Source organism: Megascapheus bottae, chromosome 2 (genome assembly GCF_031878675.1).
Source record: "Megascapheus bottae isolate mThoBot1 chromosome 2, mThoBot2.hap1, whole genome shotgun sequence".
Lineage (NCBI taxonomy): Eukaryota > Metazoa > Chordata > Mammalia > Rodentia > Geomyidae > Megascapheus > Megascapheus bottae.
Genome location: NC_143510.1, coordinates 31,808,013 through 31,824,167, shown reverse-complemented (window position 1 = coordinate 31,824,167; position 16,155 = coordinate 31,808,013). Strand labels below are relative to the sequence as shown.

The 16,155-nt window shown below is 42.8% G+C and overlaps 1 protein-coding gene across 6 annotated transcripts in view; it reads right to left on the bottom strand.

The window, feature by feature from the left end:
- Nucleotides 1-16,155, bottom strand: part of Atxn7 (ataxin 7) — a 125,517-nt gene that overhangs the window by 69,287 nt on the left and 40,075 nt on the right. For 4 of the 6 annotated variants that reach the window (XM_090323447.1, XM_090323454.1, XM_090323419.1 and 1 more), the window contains exons 4-5: nucleotides 12,308-12,610; nucleotides 12,013-12,081 (exon numbers count right to left, since the gene is read on the bottom strand). In XM_090323447.1, coding sequence (XP_090179573.1) covers nucleotides 12,013-12,081; nucleotides 12,308-12,599 — 361 coding nt within the window. In that variant the 5' untranslated portion in view covers nucleotides 12,600-12,610. Of the gene's footprint in view, nucleotides 1-12,012; nucleotides 12,082-12,307; nucleotides 12,611-12,997; nucleotides 13,084-16,155 lie in introns of those variants that run through there. The other 2 variants (XM_090323428.1, XM_090323462.1) reach the window with 2 other exon arrangements.

The window sequence follows — 16,155 nt, the reverse complement described above, 5'->3', positions numbered from 1 at the left end:
GTACTTTCCCGGACCCTGCCCACGTTCGGATAAGCTCCTGTATCCTATATTAGCTGAATGGACTTTCTCAATAAATGAGTTCTTGCCTTGACTGGTCTCCCTGATGTCTCTGTTTGTCCTTGGGTGAGGGAGGGCTGGGTGCAGGCGGTCAGTCGGCCCTCTCCTTTCTCAGCTCATCCTGGTTGAGGTGTGTTCTCTCTATCCCTCCTGCAGGTCGGGAGGGACTGAGGACTAAAAACCACGACAATTTCTCTCTTAATTGTATATTCAATGGAGGAGGGAAGGGGGAACTGCTAACATTGAGAATAAAGAATATTCTAATAAGCTATAAAAAGCAAGGGAATGAATGGAATGTTATCAGTGAATACTACTACCTTCATCAACAGTTGATTAACAAGTGGTCTAGACTACTGTTATCCACCAGTACAATGTTGAAAATTTAGCCAAAGACCAATGTAAAAACATACAAGTTGTTCCGCCAGCACTTATAACACATACCACAGATCCAAATAACATTTTATAAAGAGATGGCTTTTATATATTGACACAAAGATAGCAGTGGATAATTTTAGTAAAGGTTATAAAGTGACACACAGAATGATATAGAAGATTCCTTTAAAAAGGTAACACATAACCTACATTCAGCAGAATGAAAAGCCAGAGGAAAGATGTGGTGGTGGCCGCAGAAGCAATGGTCCAGTCAGAGGGAACGGCAAGGACAGGAAAGAGTTTGGGAGTAGGAAAGATCTTGGAGTGCTAGAGGAACCAGTCCAGGCCATTTTCATGAAGAATAGTAGGCACGGGAAAAATCAAAGACACAGTGGACAGAATAGAAAAGATCAGAACAAGCAGTGCCTGTGGGCTAGAGTCAAAGGATTTGCATGTGCCCCACTCTCTGGACCCTTCAGTACCTGGCTTGTTCTACAACATTCCTTTCCATCCCGGCCCCGGCTGTTCCTCAAACCTACCAGGTCCACTCTCCTTGCTCTTCTGATACTCACAAGGCTTATATCCTCATGTCTCTCCAAAAACAACAACAACAAAAAAAAAAAAACAGGCTAAGCCCCATTTTATCTTTCTTCTTTCATACTACTAATATCTAATGAATCTATTTTAAGTAATTTGCCCCCCCCCCCAACCGCACCCTGTCTGGAATCTTGAACTTAAGGCTCTGAGCCTCTCTGTGCTCAAGGCTAGTGCTCTATCACATGAGCCACTAAACCACTTCAGGCCTTTTCTGGGTAGTTTATTGGAGGTAAGAGTTTCATAGATGTTCCTGCCTGGGCTAGCTTCAAATTGTGATCTTCAGATCTCAGCCTCCTGAGTAGCTATGATTACAGGCACTAGCCACTGGCTCATGCCTAGAGTTACTTTTTTTTGTTTTATTGTTGCCTATCTCCACCACTAAACTAGAAGCTTTGTGAAAGCAGTTCTGTTAAACTAGAGCAAGAAGAATAAGCACAGAGTAGGTGCTCAGAAAATATATGGCAGATAAATGAATAAACAAAATTTAAAGCCATTAAAAGGTTTTATCAATGGAAACAATCCATTTTCAACTTCATACAATTTAAAACCTCAATTTATTATTACCTAGAAACTTGGGAATTTCATATTAAGGAGATAAGTCAGATGTCCAACCAGCGTCCAACTTCTATTTCACCAACTTCCAATTGAGTTTCCAGTTACCATGGTAACCTTTCAAACTCATCTGCCATCACAACACTCCACCCCCACCACAACACCATCAGCATAACCTCCTATGATCACATCCAGACCCATCTCCTGCTCTGTAGTATCTACCTTCCAGGATACAACAAGGGCTAGGCCCAGGTTCCTAAACAAAGATGCCCATGCTCCATATTGGCTGACTTGCCTGGGCTTCCTCCAAGCAGCGCTCCTCATCTGATCCTTTTTCTCTAACAGTGTTCCAACACCATTACACCTCCAGGTAGCATTTCTGTTTCCTAGGCTAGCCCTTATTACCCAGACTTTGCTAGGGAGTTTCCATTTTCACTGCCTCAAAAGATGTACATTTAATTGTCTGCTTGTCTATCTCCCTGTCTAAATATGGTTAGAAAGAAAGAATAATTCCTACTCATTCCTTCTCTTTTCTCACCTGATGACCTTCCAACTTTCATTTTATAGGAAGGATCAGAAAGGACTTACCCCATTATTTTACATTCTACTTGCAACTCAATCTACTGGCTTCTTCTATTATGGTGAAAAAAAACATCAGATTATATCCAAAACCGACTTGCCTATGGGGGCTCTGACACTCAACTTTTCCCAAGTCAAAATGCTATCTTTGTTATCCATTTTTTCAGACATAAGCCATCATTCCTCGTTTCTGGGTCACTCTCACTGACAAATATGCCCTAATAATACCCCCCAAAATGAAAAGAAGCAAATCTTCCCTTCATTCTTTTGGGCCCATTATACTATATCCTCATTCTGCTATTTCTCCATTTCTTTTTAAAGCAGAACCCCATGAAGAGTTACACATAATTCCCTCTTCACTTCAGCTCTGATTCTATAGCCTCAGAACATGCCTTGTCAACTTTCCATATGAAAGTCATTAATAAGCACATTACCAAAACTAGAAATCAATACTCTGGCCTAGGTTTACTCTACTTCACATAGCACCTGACCCAATCCATCAGTCTCCAGGTATTTTTCTTTGTCCTTTCAGATTCTACACATCACTCTTCCTTTGTTTTCCCCATCACTTCACAGGAGTTTCCTCTTCCTTCATCAAGCTACCCCTCAGTAAGAACTGACACAATATTCAGTCCTTTACTGATTCTTTACTGATACATCTTAGAGGAACAAACCTAATCTCACAGAAGTTTTTGTCTTCTGTAAAATGATGATACAGACAGACCCAGAAGCTATAGCCTGGGTGATTTCACCAGGTTCCAGATCATACATCCAATGACACTTTCAGTTGCACAAAGATGTCTAATAATGGCAATGCAGCCAAAGTGGGCACTAGTGGCTCATGCTCGTAATTCTAGCTAGTCAGGAGGCTGAGATATGATGCTAGAAGTTCAAAAACAACCTGAACAGAAAAACTAGAGTCTCTCTAAATAACTATCAAAAATACCAGACTGGAGGCATGTCACAAATGGCAGAACGTCAACTGTGAGCAAGAAAGCCAACTAAGACCCTAAGATACTAAATTCAAGCCCTGAAGCACCAATGCTAGCAAAATACACGCATACATGCACACATGCACACACATGCAGCTAAAACCAGAGCTCCTGACACTGTATCATTCCTCAGATCATTAACTATACTTTTCAATTGTTCAAACCCCAAGTCTTAATTCTTACCTCTGTTCCTCACACACATTCAATTTTTCACTATATCTTTAGAATTCCATTTCCCAAATATATCAACAGGATGACTACTCTACCTCACTATCATTACCAGTTTAACCTCACTGTCACATCACCTGGATCAGTCTCTATACCCCTTATAATCCACAAACCACAACAGTGATTCTCACACAGCACAAATTAGAGCAAGCTTTTCTCCTTCCAAGCTCCTTCTCCCACCCGCATCCTCTCATTATCCTTACATACAATTCCTTACCTAGGCCTCTGAATCTGACTCTCTGAGCCCATTTCCCTCTACATTTCTACATTCCTATTTCTTAGAGACCCCTAAGAGAATCAGTGATATTTTCTTTATCATTCTATTCTCAGTTCAAGTATTACATTTCCAACAAAGTCTTCCCAACTCGTGAGTCCTTGGAAATATGTCAAGTATGTATCATTTCACAACATGGCAAAGGCTCAGCCTAACTTTTATCACTATCTTCAACATCCATCAGGAAACCTGGCACTGTGTAGTGACAGAGATAACAAATTTCAGTCTTTCCTGCAGTTAAATTCCCAAGGTAGTTAAGAGTGTTCCCTATCCCCAATTAGCTGTGACTTGTCCTAAGTCCATATCCCATAATTAAAGATTTAAAATTGTACTGGAGTGGGATTACAAAGAACTCTGGCCTCCACATAATTCCACTATAAGTTTTTATAATGCTGTATTAATACCTATAATTATAATTTTTACATTAAAATATTAAAATAAGACTTTCTATGTAGCTTCCAAAGAAAACAGTACTTAAATGGAGATGTGCTTGAAGTAAAAATGGAAGTGACCAAGAACTGAAAAGGAAATTTTCCAAATTCCCTGAAGCAGGAAACCCCAAGACTGTCAATGTACAGTCATATAAGAAGTGTCTTCATTTACCTGTGATCCATTTTTCAACTCAGAAAAGATAACTTTTGTGTTGCTCATAATTTATCTTTTTTGCAAAAAAGGAATCTGAGGGCTGGGAGTTTGGCTTAGTGGTAGAATGCTTGTATAGCATGCACGAAGACCCGGGTTCGATTCCTCAGTACCACACACATAGAAAAAAGTTGGAAGTGGTGCTGAGGCTCAAGTGGTAGAGCTCTAGCCTTGAGAAAACCCAAGGACAAAGCTCAGGCCCTGAGCCCAAGCCCAGGACTGGCAAAAAAAAAAGGAATCTGAAAACCACTCCAAAAAGTAGCTTACAGATGCTCAAAAAAAAAAAAAAAAAAAAAAAAAAAAGACTTCCAGAAGAGAATAAAGCATAAAACTTCACAGAGAAAATTAAATATATTGAGTTTCTCTGCAAGCAAGAGAGACTGATAATTAAAGTAAGAAATAAATATCCACCCCCTTCATTATTATTAAAGTCCAACATGGCTTGAAACTTATGGTCATCTGCTACACTCTTTCCTCTAAGAGTGTGCTGAGGTTTCCTCTACTGTCTAGCTCTTGCCAGTAAAACAAAACTGGCATTTCACTTTCTCTGGCTCCCTTAGTTTTAGAAGAACACTTTTTTTAGACATAGATTAATGCAGTGTTTTCATTACTAATAACCTGCATTCTATCATTTAAACTGATCAACCACTAGAGAGCATTGCCATTATTCCATTTACATACATGTCAACTGAGATTCAGTGAATCCATGTAATTTTTCCCTCAAATCACTCACTACAACTGAGACTGAAACATGGATTCAACTCTAGAATTTCAAATAATGAGTTTAAATGACTGAAGCTGAGTCATGTAGATTTACCATAAGGAGCATCTTTTCTACTAATAAGCAGATAGAAACAAGGGCTCTGGAACACACTTTTGGAAGCAATGATTTAAACAATGATCCTCAAAGAACAAAAAAACAAACTGATCTTGGAGAGTCCAATAATGAAATGAGAAAAATAAAGACAATACAAAGAGTCCTTTTTAAAGGATAAACTTTTTCGAAAGGACTGTCCTCAATATCAATAGCTTTTATTCTTTCACCATGATGAGAATATATATCAAATGCTGTCAACTCTGTCTGGGGTCTACAAAACATTCTTCAACTAGTGCCCAAAAGCCACTAGTTTCTCTCTCCACCGCCCCCCCCCTCCAAATTATTGTAGGAAGAAAATCTTCGTTTTCACTGTAGTCCAAGATTATGGAAAACATCTTGGAGACAAAGAGTTTCTGCTTAAAGATTGTGAATCTAGTGGATAACGAACTTACTACTTTTCCTTCCATTTGCTTATATATAAAAGAAAAAAAGCATTTCATGTTCAGTCTTTATTACAAAGACGACAGGAACACTAAATCTAGTTTTATGTTTCAAGTCGACAAATTGGAAAAATCATTTTTCTCCTTCCTTTGCTCATTTATAATAATCCCTGCTGTACAGTATGAATATAAATGTAACCCTTTGCCTTTCTCTCAAAAGTAGAGTAACTCCAACTGTTAAGTCTACTAACAGGCTTCTTTTTCAATCAAATCAGAGGGGCACATTTATTATAAATACTGCCATAAACTTTGAATATCAATGTGATTAAAAGCAATCTTGCACTGAAATGCATTCAAATAGTGAAATTTCACGTCTCCCTTTTAAAAGGTTTCTTTCTTTTAATGGCACAAATCCCAGATGGTTATGTTTGCTATCTGCTGCAACCTTAGTTTTCGTTTAATCTTTTTTTTTTTAAGCCAATTACTTCTAATGCAAACTGTATACCCCCTTCATTTAAAAGAAGAGATTTTATAAAAAGAATAACTAAATACAATATATAGGCTATTATAAAGCACAACTCTGGTTTTTTTTTTCCCCAGTCTTGAGGCTTGAACTCAGGGCCTGAGCACTGTCCTTGGGCTTTTCCCTCAAGCCCAGCGCTCTGCCATTTGAGCCACAGCAACACTTCAGGCTTTTCTATGTATGAGGTACCAAGGAATTGAACCCAGGTCTTTGTGCATGCTACGCAAGCACTCTATCACTAGGCTAAACTCTCAGGCTCAGCTCTGATACTGTAAAAGGATAAGGAAATGCTAGGGTGACCTGCTCATGCTCTGCAGAGTAGGTGCACATTCTGGAACGGACTCTGCACAGCAGAATGGCTAAGCATGTGAGCTGCACAGTGAGGCAAAGAATTTCTGGGCCTCTTAGGTATTCTGGGATCTTGGTGAGTCTCAATTTCTTCATCTGTAAATATATAAACAACTGGGATAATAGTTCACAGAATTATTGAACATGACAGTTAATAAAAATATCCACTGAACTCTTGTGAATGGAAACATTAAAATAGAGAGTCTAAAAATATTGTCTGTTTTAAATTAAATTGCAGATGGGCTTTCTGATAAAACTTTTCTGTAGTTATCAGGACCTCCAACAAGGCTCTGGCTTCTCCAAACCAGCTTTAAGTAAAGATGTTCTGAAGAACTTAAATGAAATCTCCCAGAACTTCTGGACTGTTTTTCTGGATATTCATATACACTGTGGTTGCTTAAGAGAACTCAAGTACCAACCCCACAGTAAAATGATCTTACAAGCTGCGGAAATAAATGTTCTGTTGATGCTCTGCATATAAGCTGCCCTGGTATAGAAAAGTGGCAGTAAATAACAAAAGGGGACAAATAAGGCAAAATCATTCCACCCTCGCCCTGCCCTCAATATAGACAGATATAGATAGGTATCATTGTATATACCTATATGCTTGTATATATATCTATATATCCTTGTACATATCTATGTCCTCGAACATAGCTATATCTATCCATCCTTGTAATTCAACCTACTTCTTTAATAATGAATACACTCTTGTTTAAGACTAGACTCTCTTTGACAAAATAGAAAGTTTAAGCCAGGCAAGGTGGCACATACCTGTAATTCCAGTACTCAAGAGGCTGAGGCAGAAGGATCTTAAATTCGAGGAAAACCTGGGCTATGTGGCAATCTTCAGGATTCACCTGGTCATAAGAGTGTAATCCTAGCTACTCGAGAAGGCATATCAGGATGATGGTTCAAGCCTAGCCCAGGCAAAAAGTTTATGAGACTCTCAACAAAAGTTGGGCAGAACTGTGTTTACCTGTATCACTGTAGCTGTGGCAGGAAGCTATGCCAGCCAAGGCAAAAAGTGAGCCCTTTTTCAAATGAACTGAAGTAAACAGGACTAGAGAGGTACCTCCAGGGATAGAATACTTCCAAGCAAGTACAAAGAACTGAGAACAACGCTAAGTACTGCTCCTCTTCCCCCAAATTCTAGAAAATCATACTTAACAGATTAGTTTACTTTCATCAACCAAGGAACCAATTCATTGGGACAGAAGTTAGCCAACTTCTGTAAAGGGGCTGACAGTGTGGCTCAATATACCTCCTTAACTCTGTTCAGTGTCTGGAGAAAGCAGTTGTGGACAGAAAGTAAGTGAATGCTTGTGGCTGTGTTCCAATAAAACTGTGGGACACTGAAATCTGATTTCATGCAACTTTCATGTGTAATGAAATCATCTTCCTTTGGAGTTTTTCTTGTATATAACATTCTTAACTAGACTACAGGCAGCATTTAACCAAGGGTGGCTCAAGTGGTGCAGAGCCCTGGTGCAGGATTAGTGGCCTAAGTCTCAGATACCCTTATTCCATGGGTTAATGCAGCTTTCAGATGGCTGCAGTCCTGGCAGCTCTGAAGCTCACTACAGGTGTGTCTCAAGTGGGGACACACCACACAAGTGCTTTGCAGTTATGTATTCATGTTCAACATGCTTCCAGGAGATTGAGGAAGGCTACTTGCTTCTCCCATTGATTGTTTTAAGAGGCCTGGTCTAGAGCTCTCCTTGACATGTGAGCAGACACACACAGCTAGGCCACATATGGCAGCCCTTCAAGCCTCAAAGGCACAGCATACATAAAGGGACACAAGTGGAGGTCTATACAGGCAGAGAAAGAAAGAAGGAAGGAAGGATGGAGGGAGGGTAGGAGGGAGGGAGGGAAGACAGAGAGAGGAGAGAAGAAGAAAGAGGAGAGAGAGAGGGGGGAGGGAAGGAGAAAGGGAGGGAGAAAGAGAGGGAGAGAGAGGGGCAGAAAAAGAAAGGAAACCAGCCAGAGGAAATGCTACAATCCTTGCAATACATTCAAAATAATTCACTGTGGGGCAGAAATAAATCAAGATTGGGCTATGACTCATTAGTCATTGAAGCTATGTGATAGCTATAAGAGATTCATTAAAATATTTTTTGGCTTTTCTATGTTTCAAATAGTTCACATGAAAAAGATGAGGGTAGGGGAATAGACAGGAGAAACCATGAAGAATAAAAAGACTATTTCAGGCAGTTATTTTATATCTATAATGTAGTATCTCTAACAGCAAGTTGCCAGGTGCCAGTGGCTCACACCTATAATCCTAGCTAAACAGGAGGCTGAGATCTGAGGATGGTGGTTCAAAGCCAGCAGGCATGCAGACTGTGAGACTCTATCTCCAATTAACGACCAGAAAAACTGGAAGTGGTACGGTGGCTCAAAGTGGAAGAGTGCTAGCCTTGAGCTGAAGAGCTCAGGGATAGCACTCAGGTCCAGAGTTCAATCTTCACAATCGATAGAACAACAACAATTAAAAATAAAAAGCCACACAAATACCTGTATTCAGTAAACTATAAACTATTTTTTCCTACTAGGCAAGATAAAGGGTGATGTGTTGACTTAAGTCTGTCTTGAGGCTATCCATGTCCTGAACCTATAATGTCCAGTTGACCTCTTATCCATCTTGCCACAGGCTCAGCTATGTCCCCGTTATTTTGACAGGGAAATTACCTGTCCCTAAGAGTGGGTACCAATCTCAGTTGCCACCCTCCTCCCCTACCTAAATATCAAAAATAAGACAAGTAGTGTCTTTACCCTTTCTGCAAAATAAAAAATCAGTCACTTGAACCATTCATTCTCTACTGGCTCAGTTCAACAGTGCTTGTAGCCCAATTCGTTGGGTTTTTTGACAAATATTTACTGAGCACAGCCATGTGCAAGAGTGGAATATGCCTTCATCAACAATGCCTCTACCTTCAGGGATAGACACTGTAGAGAAGCCATAACATAATCCCTACTTTTCAAATGGTGACAAGAAGAAGCAAGAAAAGGTCATACAATAGGTAAATTTAAAAGCGGTTACTCATGGCCTCCCTTTATGATGATAACCGATATTCCCAGTCAGGCCAATAGTTTCCCAAGATGGTAAGTGCCTAACTACACTGTTTAATTCATAACATTGATGTATTCAAGTATTTATTCACAATTTCACCTCTTTTACAAGAAGAATGAAGTACAAGCTGGGTGCAGCGGGTGTAGTATGGCTCATGCCTGTAATCCTAGCTACTTAAGAGGCTGAGATCAGAAGGATGGCAGCTCAAGGCCAGCCCAGGCAAGAGTTTTTGAATTTCCTTCTCAAAAGAAAGTTGAGCATAGTAACACATACCTGTCATCCTAGGTATGGGGAAGCACATGTAAGGGATCACAGTACAGGCAAGCCTGCCTGGGCAAAAACTAACACCATACAAACAAACAAAAAAAATCTAGGAGTTTGGCGCAGTGGTGGAGTGTTTGCCTAGCATGCAAGAAAACCAGGGTTCGATTCCTCAGTCAGTACCACAAACATAGAAGAAGCTAGAAGTGGTGCTGTGGCTCAAGTGGCAGAGCACTAGTCTTGAGAAGCCCAAAGACAGTGCTTAGGCCCTGAGTTCAAGCCTCAGGACGAGCAAAAAAAAAAAAGTAGAGTACATTTGTTTTGGGCTGGGATGTAGCTCAATAGCAAAGCGCTTGCCTAGCTAAACATAAAGAAAATCATGTCAGGTACTAGCTACTCAGAAGACAGGCCTGAAGATTATAGTTCAAAGCCAACTCAGGAAAATTAGTAAGATTCTTATTAATCACCAAAAAGTTACTCAAGTAGTCGTGCACTTGAGTGTGACTCAAGTAGTAGAGCACTAGCCTTGAGCAAAAAAGCTCAGGGACAGCACTCATGCCCTGAGTTCAAGCCCCAGATTATCACCCAAAAAACAAAGGAATACCATTAGTAAACACACACTATGAATCCCACAATTTAGAAACATGCTAGTAGTAATAGTAAGTTAAGAAATCTTAAATTTTCATGGAAAGTTTGTTGATAAATTCATTACCAACAGAAAATAAACCGAGCAAGATTGGAGCCAGGCCACTAAACTTGGTGTAAGGTCCAAGTTCAGATCAAGGCATTCAATGAAACACTAAGACATTTACTTATCCTCTATAGGAGAATCATTAATAATTAGTATCTTTCTTTCCTCACAAATTTAGGATTCTGAATGGGAAACATATCTACACCCAGAGGGTTAGGTCCTCTGAAGTTTTAACCAACTGCTTCCTATGAGAGTTGCCACCTAGTAATTTTAATTTTTTAAGCCCAGGCAGAATGCCAATTCAACACTAAAACCGGACTAACAACTGATTTTTTTTCTATTGCAACATCACCCACAAGTCCTGTGTTTTCGCTTTTTCCTTTGCCCTCAAATAACAATTCTCATTTTGAAAATCAACTAATTTTTTCTAGAGTATGTTCCAACTGGAGGCTCAAATAGCGATGCCAACAGCACTGCTCTTCCTTACACTGCTACCAGGCCCAATACCCAGCATGTGTGTGTGTGTGTGGGGGGGGGGGGGAACAGTGAAAGAAAAAGCAGGTGCTAAATACCAGAAAGAAATAGATACAAATAATGAGCCATCTCTAGACTTAAAAACTGGGCAAAGTTCTACCTATTTCTGGGCTCTAGATTGAAAGAAAAAGCAGGTGCTAAATACCAGAAAGAAATACAGATACAAATAATGAGCCATCTCTAGACTTAAAAACTGGGCAGCCAAAGTTCTACCTATTTCTGGGCTCTAGATTGAAAAATCTTGTCAAATAAATGGCTACACCAAATTGTACTGGAGGATGTAAAGTCAGTATTTTGGATCCCAAGGCTTACTCGAGGTCATGTTCCTTTCCCTCCTATTCCCAGGTATGGGGCAGGCATGAGGAAGCAAAAGCTGACTTTTCAAAAAAAGAAAAAAAAATTAAAGGAAATATCAAAAGACTGATCTTACATTTCCATATACCTAACCTGATTTGCATTTAATCAATAATACGACTGTGCTTTCATTATGTAGGCTCCTTCTCCAGCTTATTGGACAAGCACAAAAAAGTATGACCAATTGCATTACTCCATTGTAATGATTCTAAACTTGTATTTTAAATCCCACAGAAATAAGATTGGACAAGTAAGGTGTCGCCTTTTATCAAGTTTGATATTCACTCTGAATTCTAGAATTTAGGGACTGTACTAAAGCTGCAAATTCCTCCACTGGTGTTCTTCAAAAGAGGATGAGACCTGAAGAGTTCTAGATCCAACAGTGCATGGTTCCAACGCATTCATCATCCAGCACTGCCTCTCACGCAGCTGTACCTTACCAGGGTTCCACTGAAATGCTTCAAGATGAAGCATTATCCAAGACCCCAGAAACCACTTCCCAAAGTTCTGTTTGCTCCTGCCCTCCCTCCTCCCCCCACTCCTTTGGGAGTGTGGGGGGGGCGGTGAGAAGTGAATGGGTAAGGTGGACTTAGGTGGCCCACTCCCAGGAAGCAGCAGCGCGAAAACTTCCCCAGGGTTGCACAAACTCCATCAGGGGGGCTGAGCTGGACTCACCTTCCCGACAGAGCCCCATGACTTCGCGGTTTTTCCCAAACTCCTTGAAACTTTCGTCCAATTCCGTCCCTAGGAGATACACACACATGGGAGGAGGGGAGAGGCAGGTCAGTGGCCAGGAGTGTGACGCACGCTCACGCACGCACGGGGTAGGTGTGGGCACCTCCGCGTTCCGAAACCCAGAGAACTAGATAGCATCTCTGACCCCCCGAGGGGGCGGGTCACGGCACGGGAGGGGGAGGGGGAGAGTGGGGGGAGCGCCGGGCGTGGGGAGGAGGAAGGCGGGGACACTCACCGTCCTTCCCAGGAAGTTTGGAAGCCTCGACCCATAGATTCCATGACTGTCCCAGCATCGCTTCGGGACTAGGCAGGGGCCTGCGCTCCCCTGCCGTCGCCATTGCGGCGGCCGAGGTGGAGGCGGTGCCCAGGCCGCCGTCCTCCGGCCGTAGGCGCCGCGGCGGCGGCGGCTGCCGCTGGGGCTGCGGAGGCTGCTGCTGCTGCTGCTGCCGGGCGGCCGCTGCTCCGCCCGCCGCCGCCGCCGCGCGGCGCGGCTCCCCCCTGACGTCATCCGCGGCCCGCTCCGACATTCTTTCCGCTCCTACAATGTAACAAAAAGGGGGAAAAGAGTCGCGCGGGGGCTGCTTTTAAGGAGGCGCCGGGGAGTTCCGGCGGCGTGCGCGGCCCGCAGGCCGGGTGGGGCGCGCTGACAGCGCCCCCGGGCCGCCCAGCCCCCCCAGCCCGCCTCCTCCCGGGCCGCCGCAGCTCCAGCGCAAAGTCCGCGGGGCCGGCTCGCTTTCGCTTTCGCCTCCCGCGGCTCCCGGGGCGGCAGGGGCGGCCCGGTACGGCGGCGGCCGGTCCGCCGGCTTGCCACTGCCCCGAGACCTGGCGAGGAGGCCGGCGCCCGGTTAGCCCCAGCCCCGCGCCCCAATAGGGCAGCCCGCGGCAGGGAAGCCCAAGCTGCACCCCTGCTTCCCCGGCCACCCACCCTCCTGCCGCTCGCATCCCCAGGCCGGGCCTGGCGGCCCCGCTCCTTCCTTCCGTCCGCGCGTCCGTCCCAGCGGCGGCGCCCGGCCGGCTCCCTTAAGCGGAGGCGCCTCCCGCCGCCTCCTCCCCCTCGCCGGTCCCTCCCTCTCCGCTCGCTCCGGCGAAGTTTGCTCGTCTAGCCCCCGGAGAGCAGTCAGGGCCAAGTCAGAAACGCAGCCAGCCACCTATGGAGCCGCAGGCCGACCCCGGTGCACCGACGCGTGTCGTCGCCGGGCTCCGGGCAGTGGAGCTCGCACGCCGGCCACATCGCTCTCGGCGGCGGTGGCGGGCGTCCGTGCGGCTGTCAGAAGCATGAATGGGAAGCCGCTGCGGAGCGGACGCCCAGCAAGTGGGGAACCGCGGGCAGGTGTGGAAATGCCGCCAGGTGCCAGCCCAGGTGTCAGCCTCGAGACCCGCGCGCATGAAGCCGCCCACGTGGGTCTCCGTGGCCCACAACTGAAGGTTACTATTGCGCCCAGGGACTTGAATTTCTTGTCAAATGAAAAAACGAGACCAGGAAGCCAGAGTAAGAGAGGGAAGAGAACAAGACAGTCTTTAACCCAGTTACATATTCTGGAGTAACCACCCCAAACGTCTCTATTTGCCCTTCACTGCTTCTGGAAATGATTCATTCAGCCCCCCCCCAATACAAATCTCGCCGTTTTAAAATCTGACTCACTTTTAACGAGTTATTATCGTCTCCCTACTCCCCCCCCCCCCCCGCACACACACACCTGTCTCTCCAGTTATCTTTCCTTAGGTAGGGTGAGGAGAATGTATAGCATTCCTAGAAAACATGTTTTTAATATACTGATTTGGGTCATATTTTGTTCATTAAATGGACACTGAACCCGAAAGTTAGCACCCTTCTCCAATAGGCACATATGCACAGCTGTGGCAAAGATGGTAAGATAACAGGCTGCTTAATAAACTAAAGCTTCCAAAGTACTTGAAACAACAGCAGACTGCATCAAGCACTTTTACTGCGTTGCTACTATCACAATTATCTCAAACCGATGGGAAAATTTGAAGCCTGAGACAAAAACTGATTCTGATTCTCTTTCATGCTCCAGTAATATCATTCTTGCAACCATTTAAGGGGTATTTGCCTACAAGTGCTTTCCTTCTTCCACGAGATAAAGTGAGAAGTCTGTTTGTCCTTCCTTTAGTTCTTCCTCCCTTCCCTCTTTTTTTGTATTCTAAAAAAAAAAATTGGTGAGACAGAGATTGCTGAATTCTCTGTTGAAGAAAGTGTCTAACTTGCAGAAATAAGGTGGAAGAGTAAAAATTAATAGGAGAATGTTATCGTGATCCACTTAAAAGCAGGATAGTGAGCAGGGAAAGTGTTTTAAGTTCAAGTTTTAACACTAGACATGGGGCATGGGGGCTGGCATCTACTGCAGCACTTGAGGCAAGAGGAACTCTTTAGTCCAAGGAGGTTGAAACTAGCTTAATGTAGTAAGAACCCGTCTCAAACAACAACGAAAATTAATTAAAGTTTACAAATTTGAGATGTGTGTACACTGTTACCTGGATTGCTTATGAACAATAGGAAAAACAAAACTATGCATACTTCTAGTCCTTACCAAGAATGGGCAGGGCCTCTTTATCCCTGGCTTTCATTCACAAAGCCTACCACACAATGAAAAAAACAAAAAATTAAAATAAAAACAAAAAAAACCTTCCTAATAAGGGCTGTGCAGAATGGAATATGTATAGAGATTTTAATTTCTTGTCAATCTTTAAATACAGCATAATGATTATTTTCATAGCATTTATATCATATTAAGTGATCTAGAGTTGATTTTTAAATTATGAGGGAATGTGTATAGGCTATATACGTAAATACCGTACCATTTTGTAGAAGACACTTGAACATCTGCAAATTTTGATATCTCAGAAATCAGGAATCAATCTCTTAAGAGCCCAACAGATGAATATAACCTCAAAATGCTTGGATTGGAAGGACTAAATTTTTTTTTTTTTGCCAGTCCTGGGCTTGAGCTCAGGGCCTGAGCACTGTCCTTGGACTTTCTCAAGGCTAGAGCTCTACCACTTGAGCCTCAGCACCACTTCCGGCTTTTTTCTCTGTATATCGTACTGAGGACTTGAATCCAGGTCTTCTTGCATGTTAGGCAAGCACTCTACCACTAGGCCAAACTCCCAGCCCCGGAAGTACTAAATTTTTAAAATCATTCCTACAGTTTTTACTTCCTATATAAAGACACTAACGAGAAAATCTATGATTAAACATATATTCCCAGTACTTGAGGCTCACATCTATAATCTTACCTACTCAAGAGGCTGAGATCTGAGAACTACAATTCAAAGCCAGCCCAGGTAAGAAAGGCAGTTGAGACTCTTATCTTCAACTAATCAACAAAAAGCCACTAGTGGTGCTTTAGCTCAAGTGGTAGAGCAATAGCCTTAAGCAAAAGAACTCAAGGACAGTACCTTGGTCCCGAGTTTAAGCCCTGTACCAATACAAAACAGTAAAAGCTCAAACATTCCCTTGGTGACAGTATAGTTCTTAACTCTTAATATATAATCTGCATGTGCTCAGCACAGGCTCAACTTTTTTTCATTTTAAATCACAAGTATATATATATATATATATATATATATATATATATATATATATAAAATCACACAAAAATAATCTCTGCTTTCCTAGTTTCAAACTGAATTCTGCAATTCCCACATGCAAATGGATGAAAATTTGAATTTTAATGGTACTTTGAAGGCTCAGTTTAGGGCCACAGCAATTTAGAAAGCAAAGAGAACTTGCTGTTTGAGGAGAGAGCTTCTGATTCCTGAAAGTACAGAGTAAGAATGAAAATCAGGGAAAGAATGGAAAACATCAAGACAGTACTGCTTTGCTTGTTTGTTTTTCTTGTGGGTCATGGGGCTTGAACTCAGCCTGGGTGCTGTCTCTGAGCTCTTCAGCTCAAGACTACAGCCCTACCCTTGAGCCAAGCCCCACTTCCTATTTTCTAGAGGTTAATTGGAGATAAGAGTCTCAGGTCCTTTTGTGCCTCCATGGCTTTGAACCTTGATCCTCAGATCTCAGCCTCCTGAGTAGCTAGGATTACAGGCATAAGCCACTATGCCAGGCCAGTA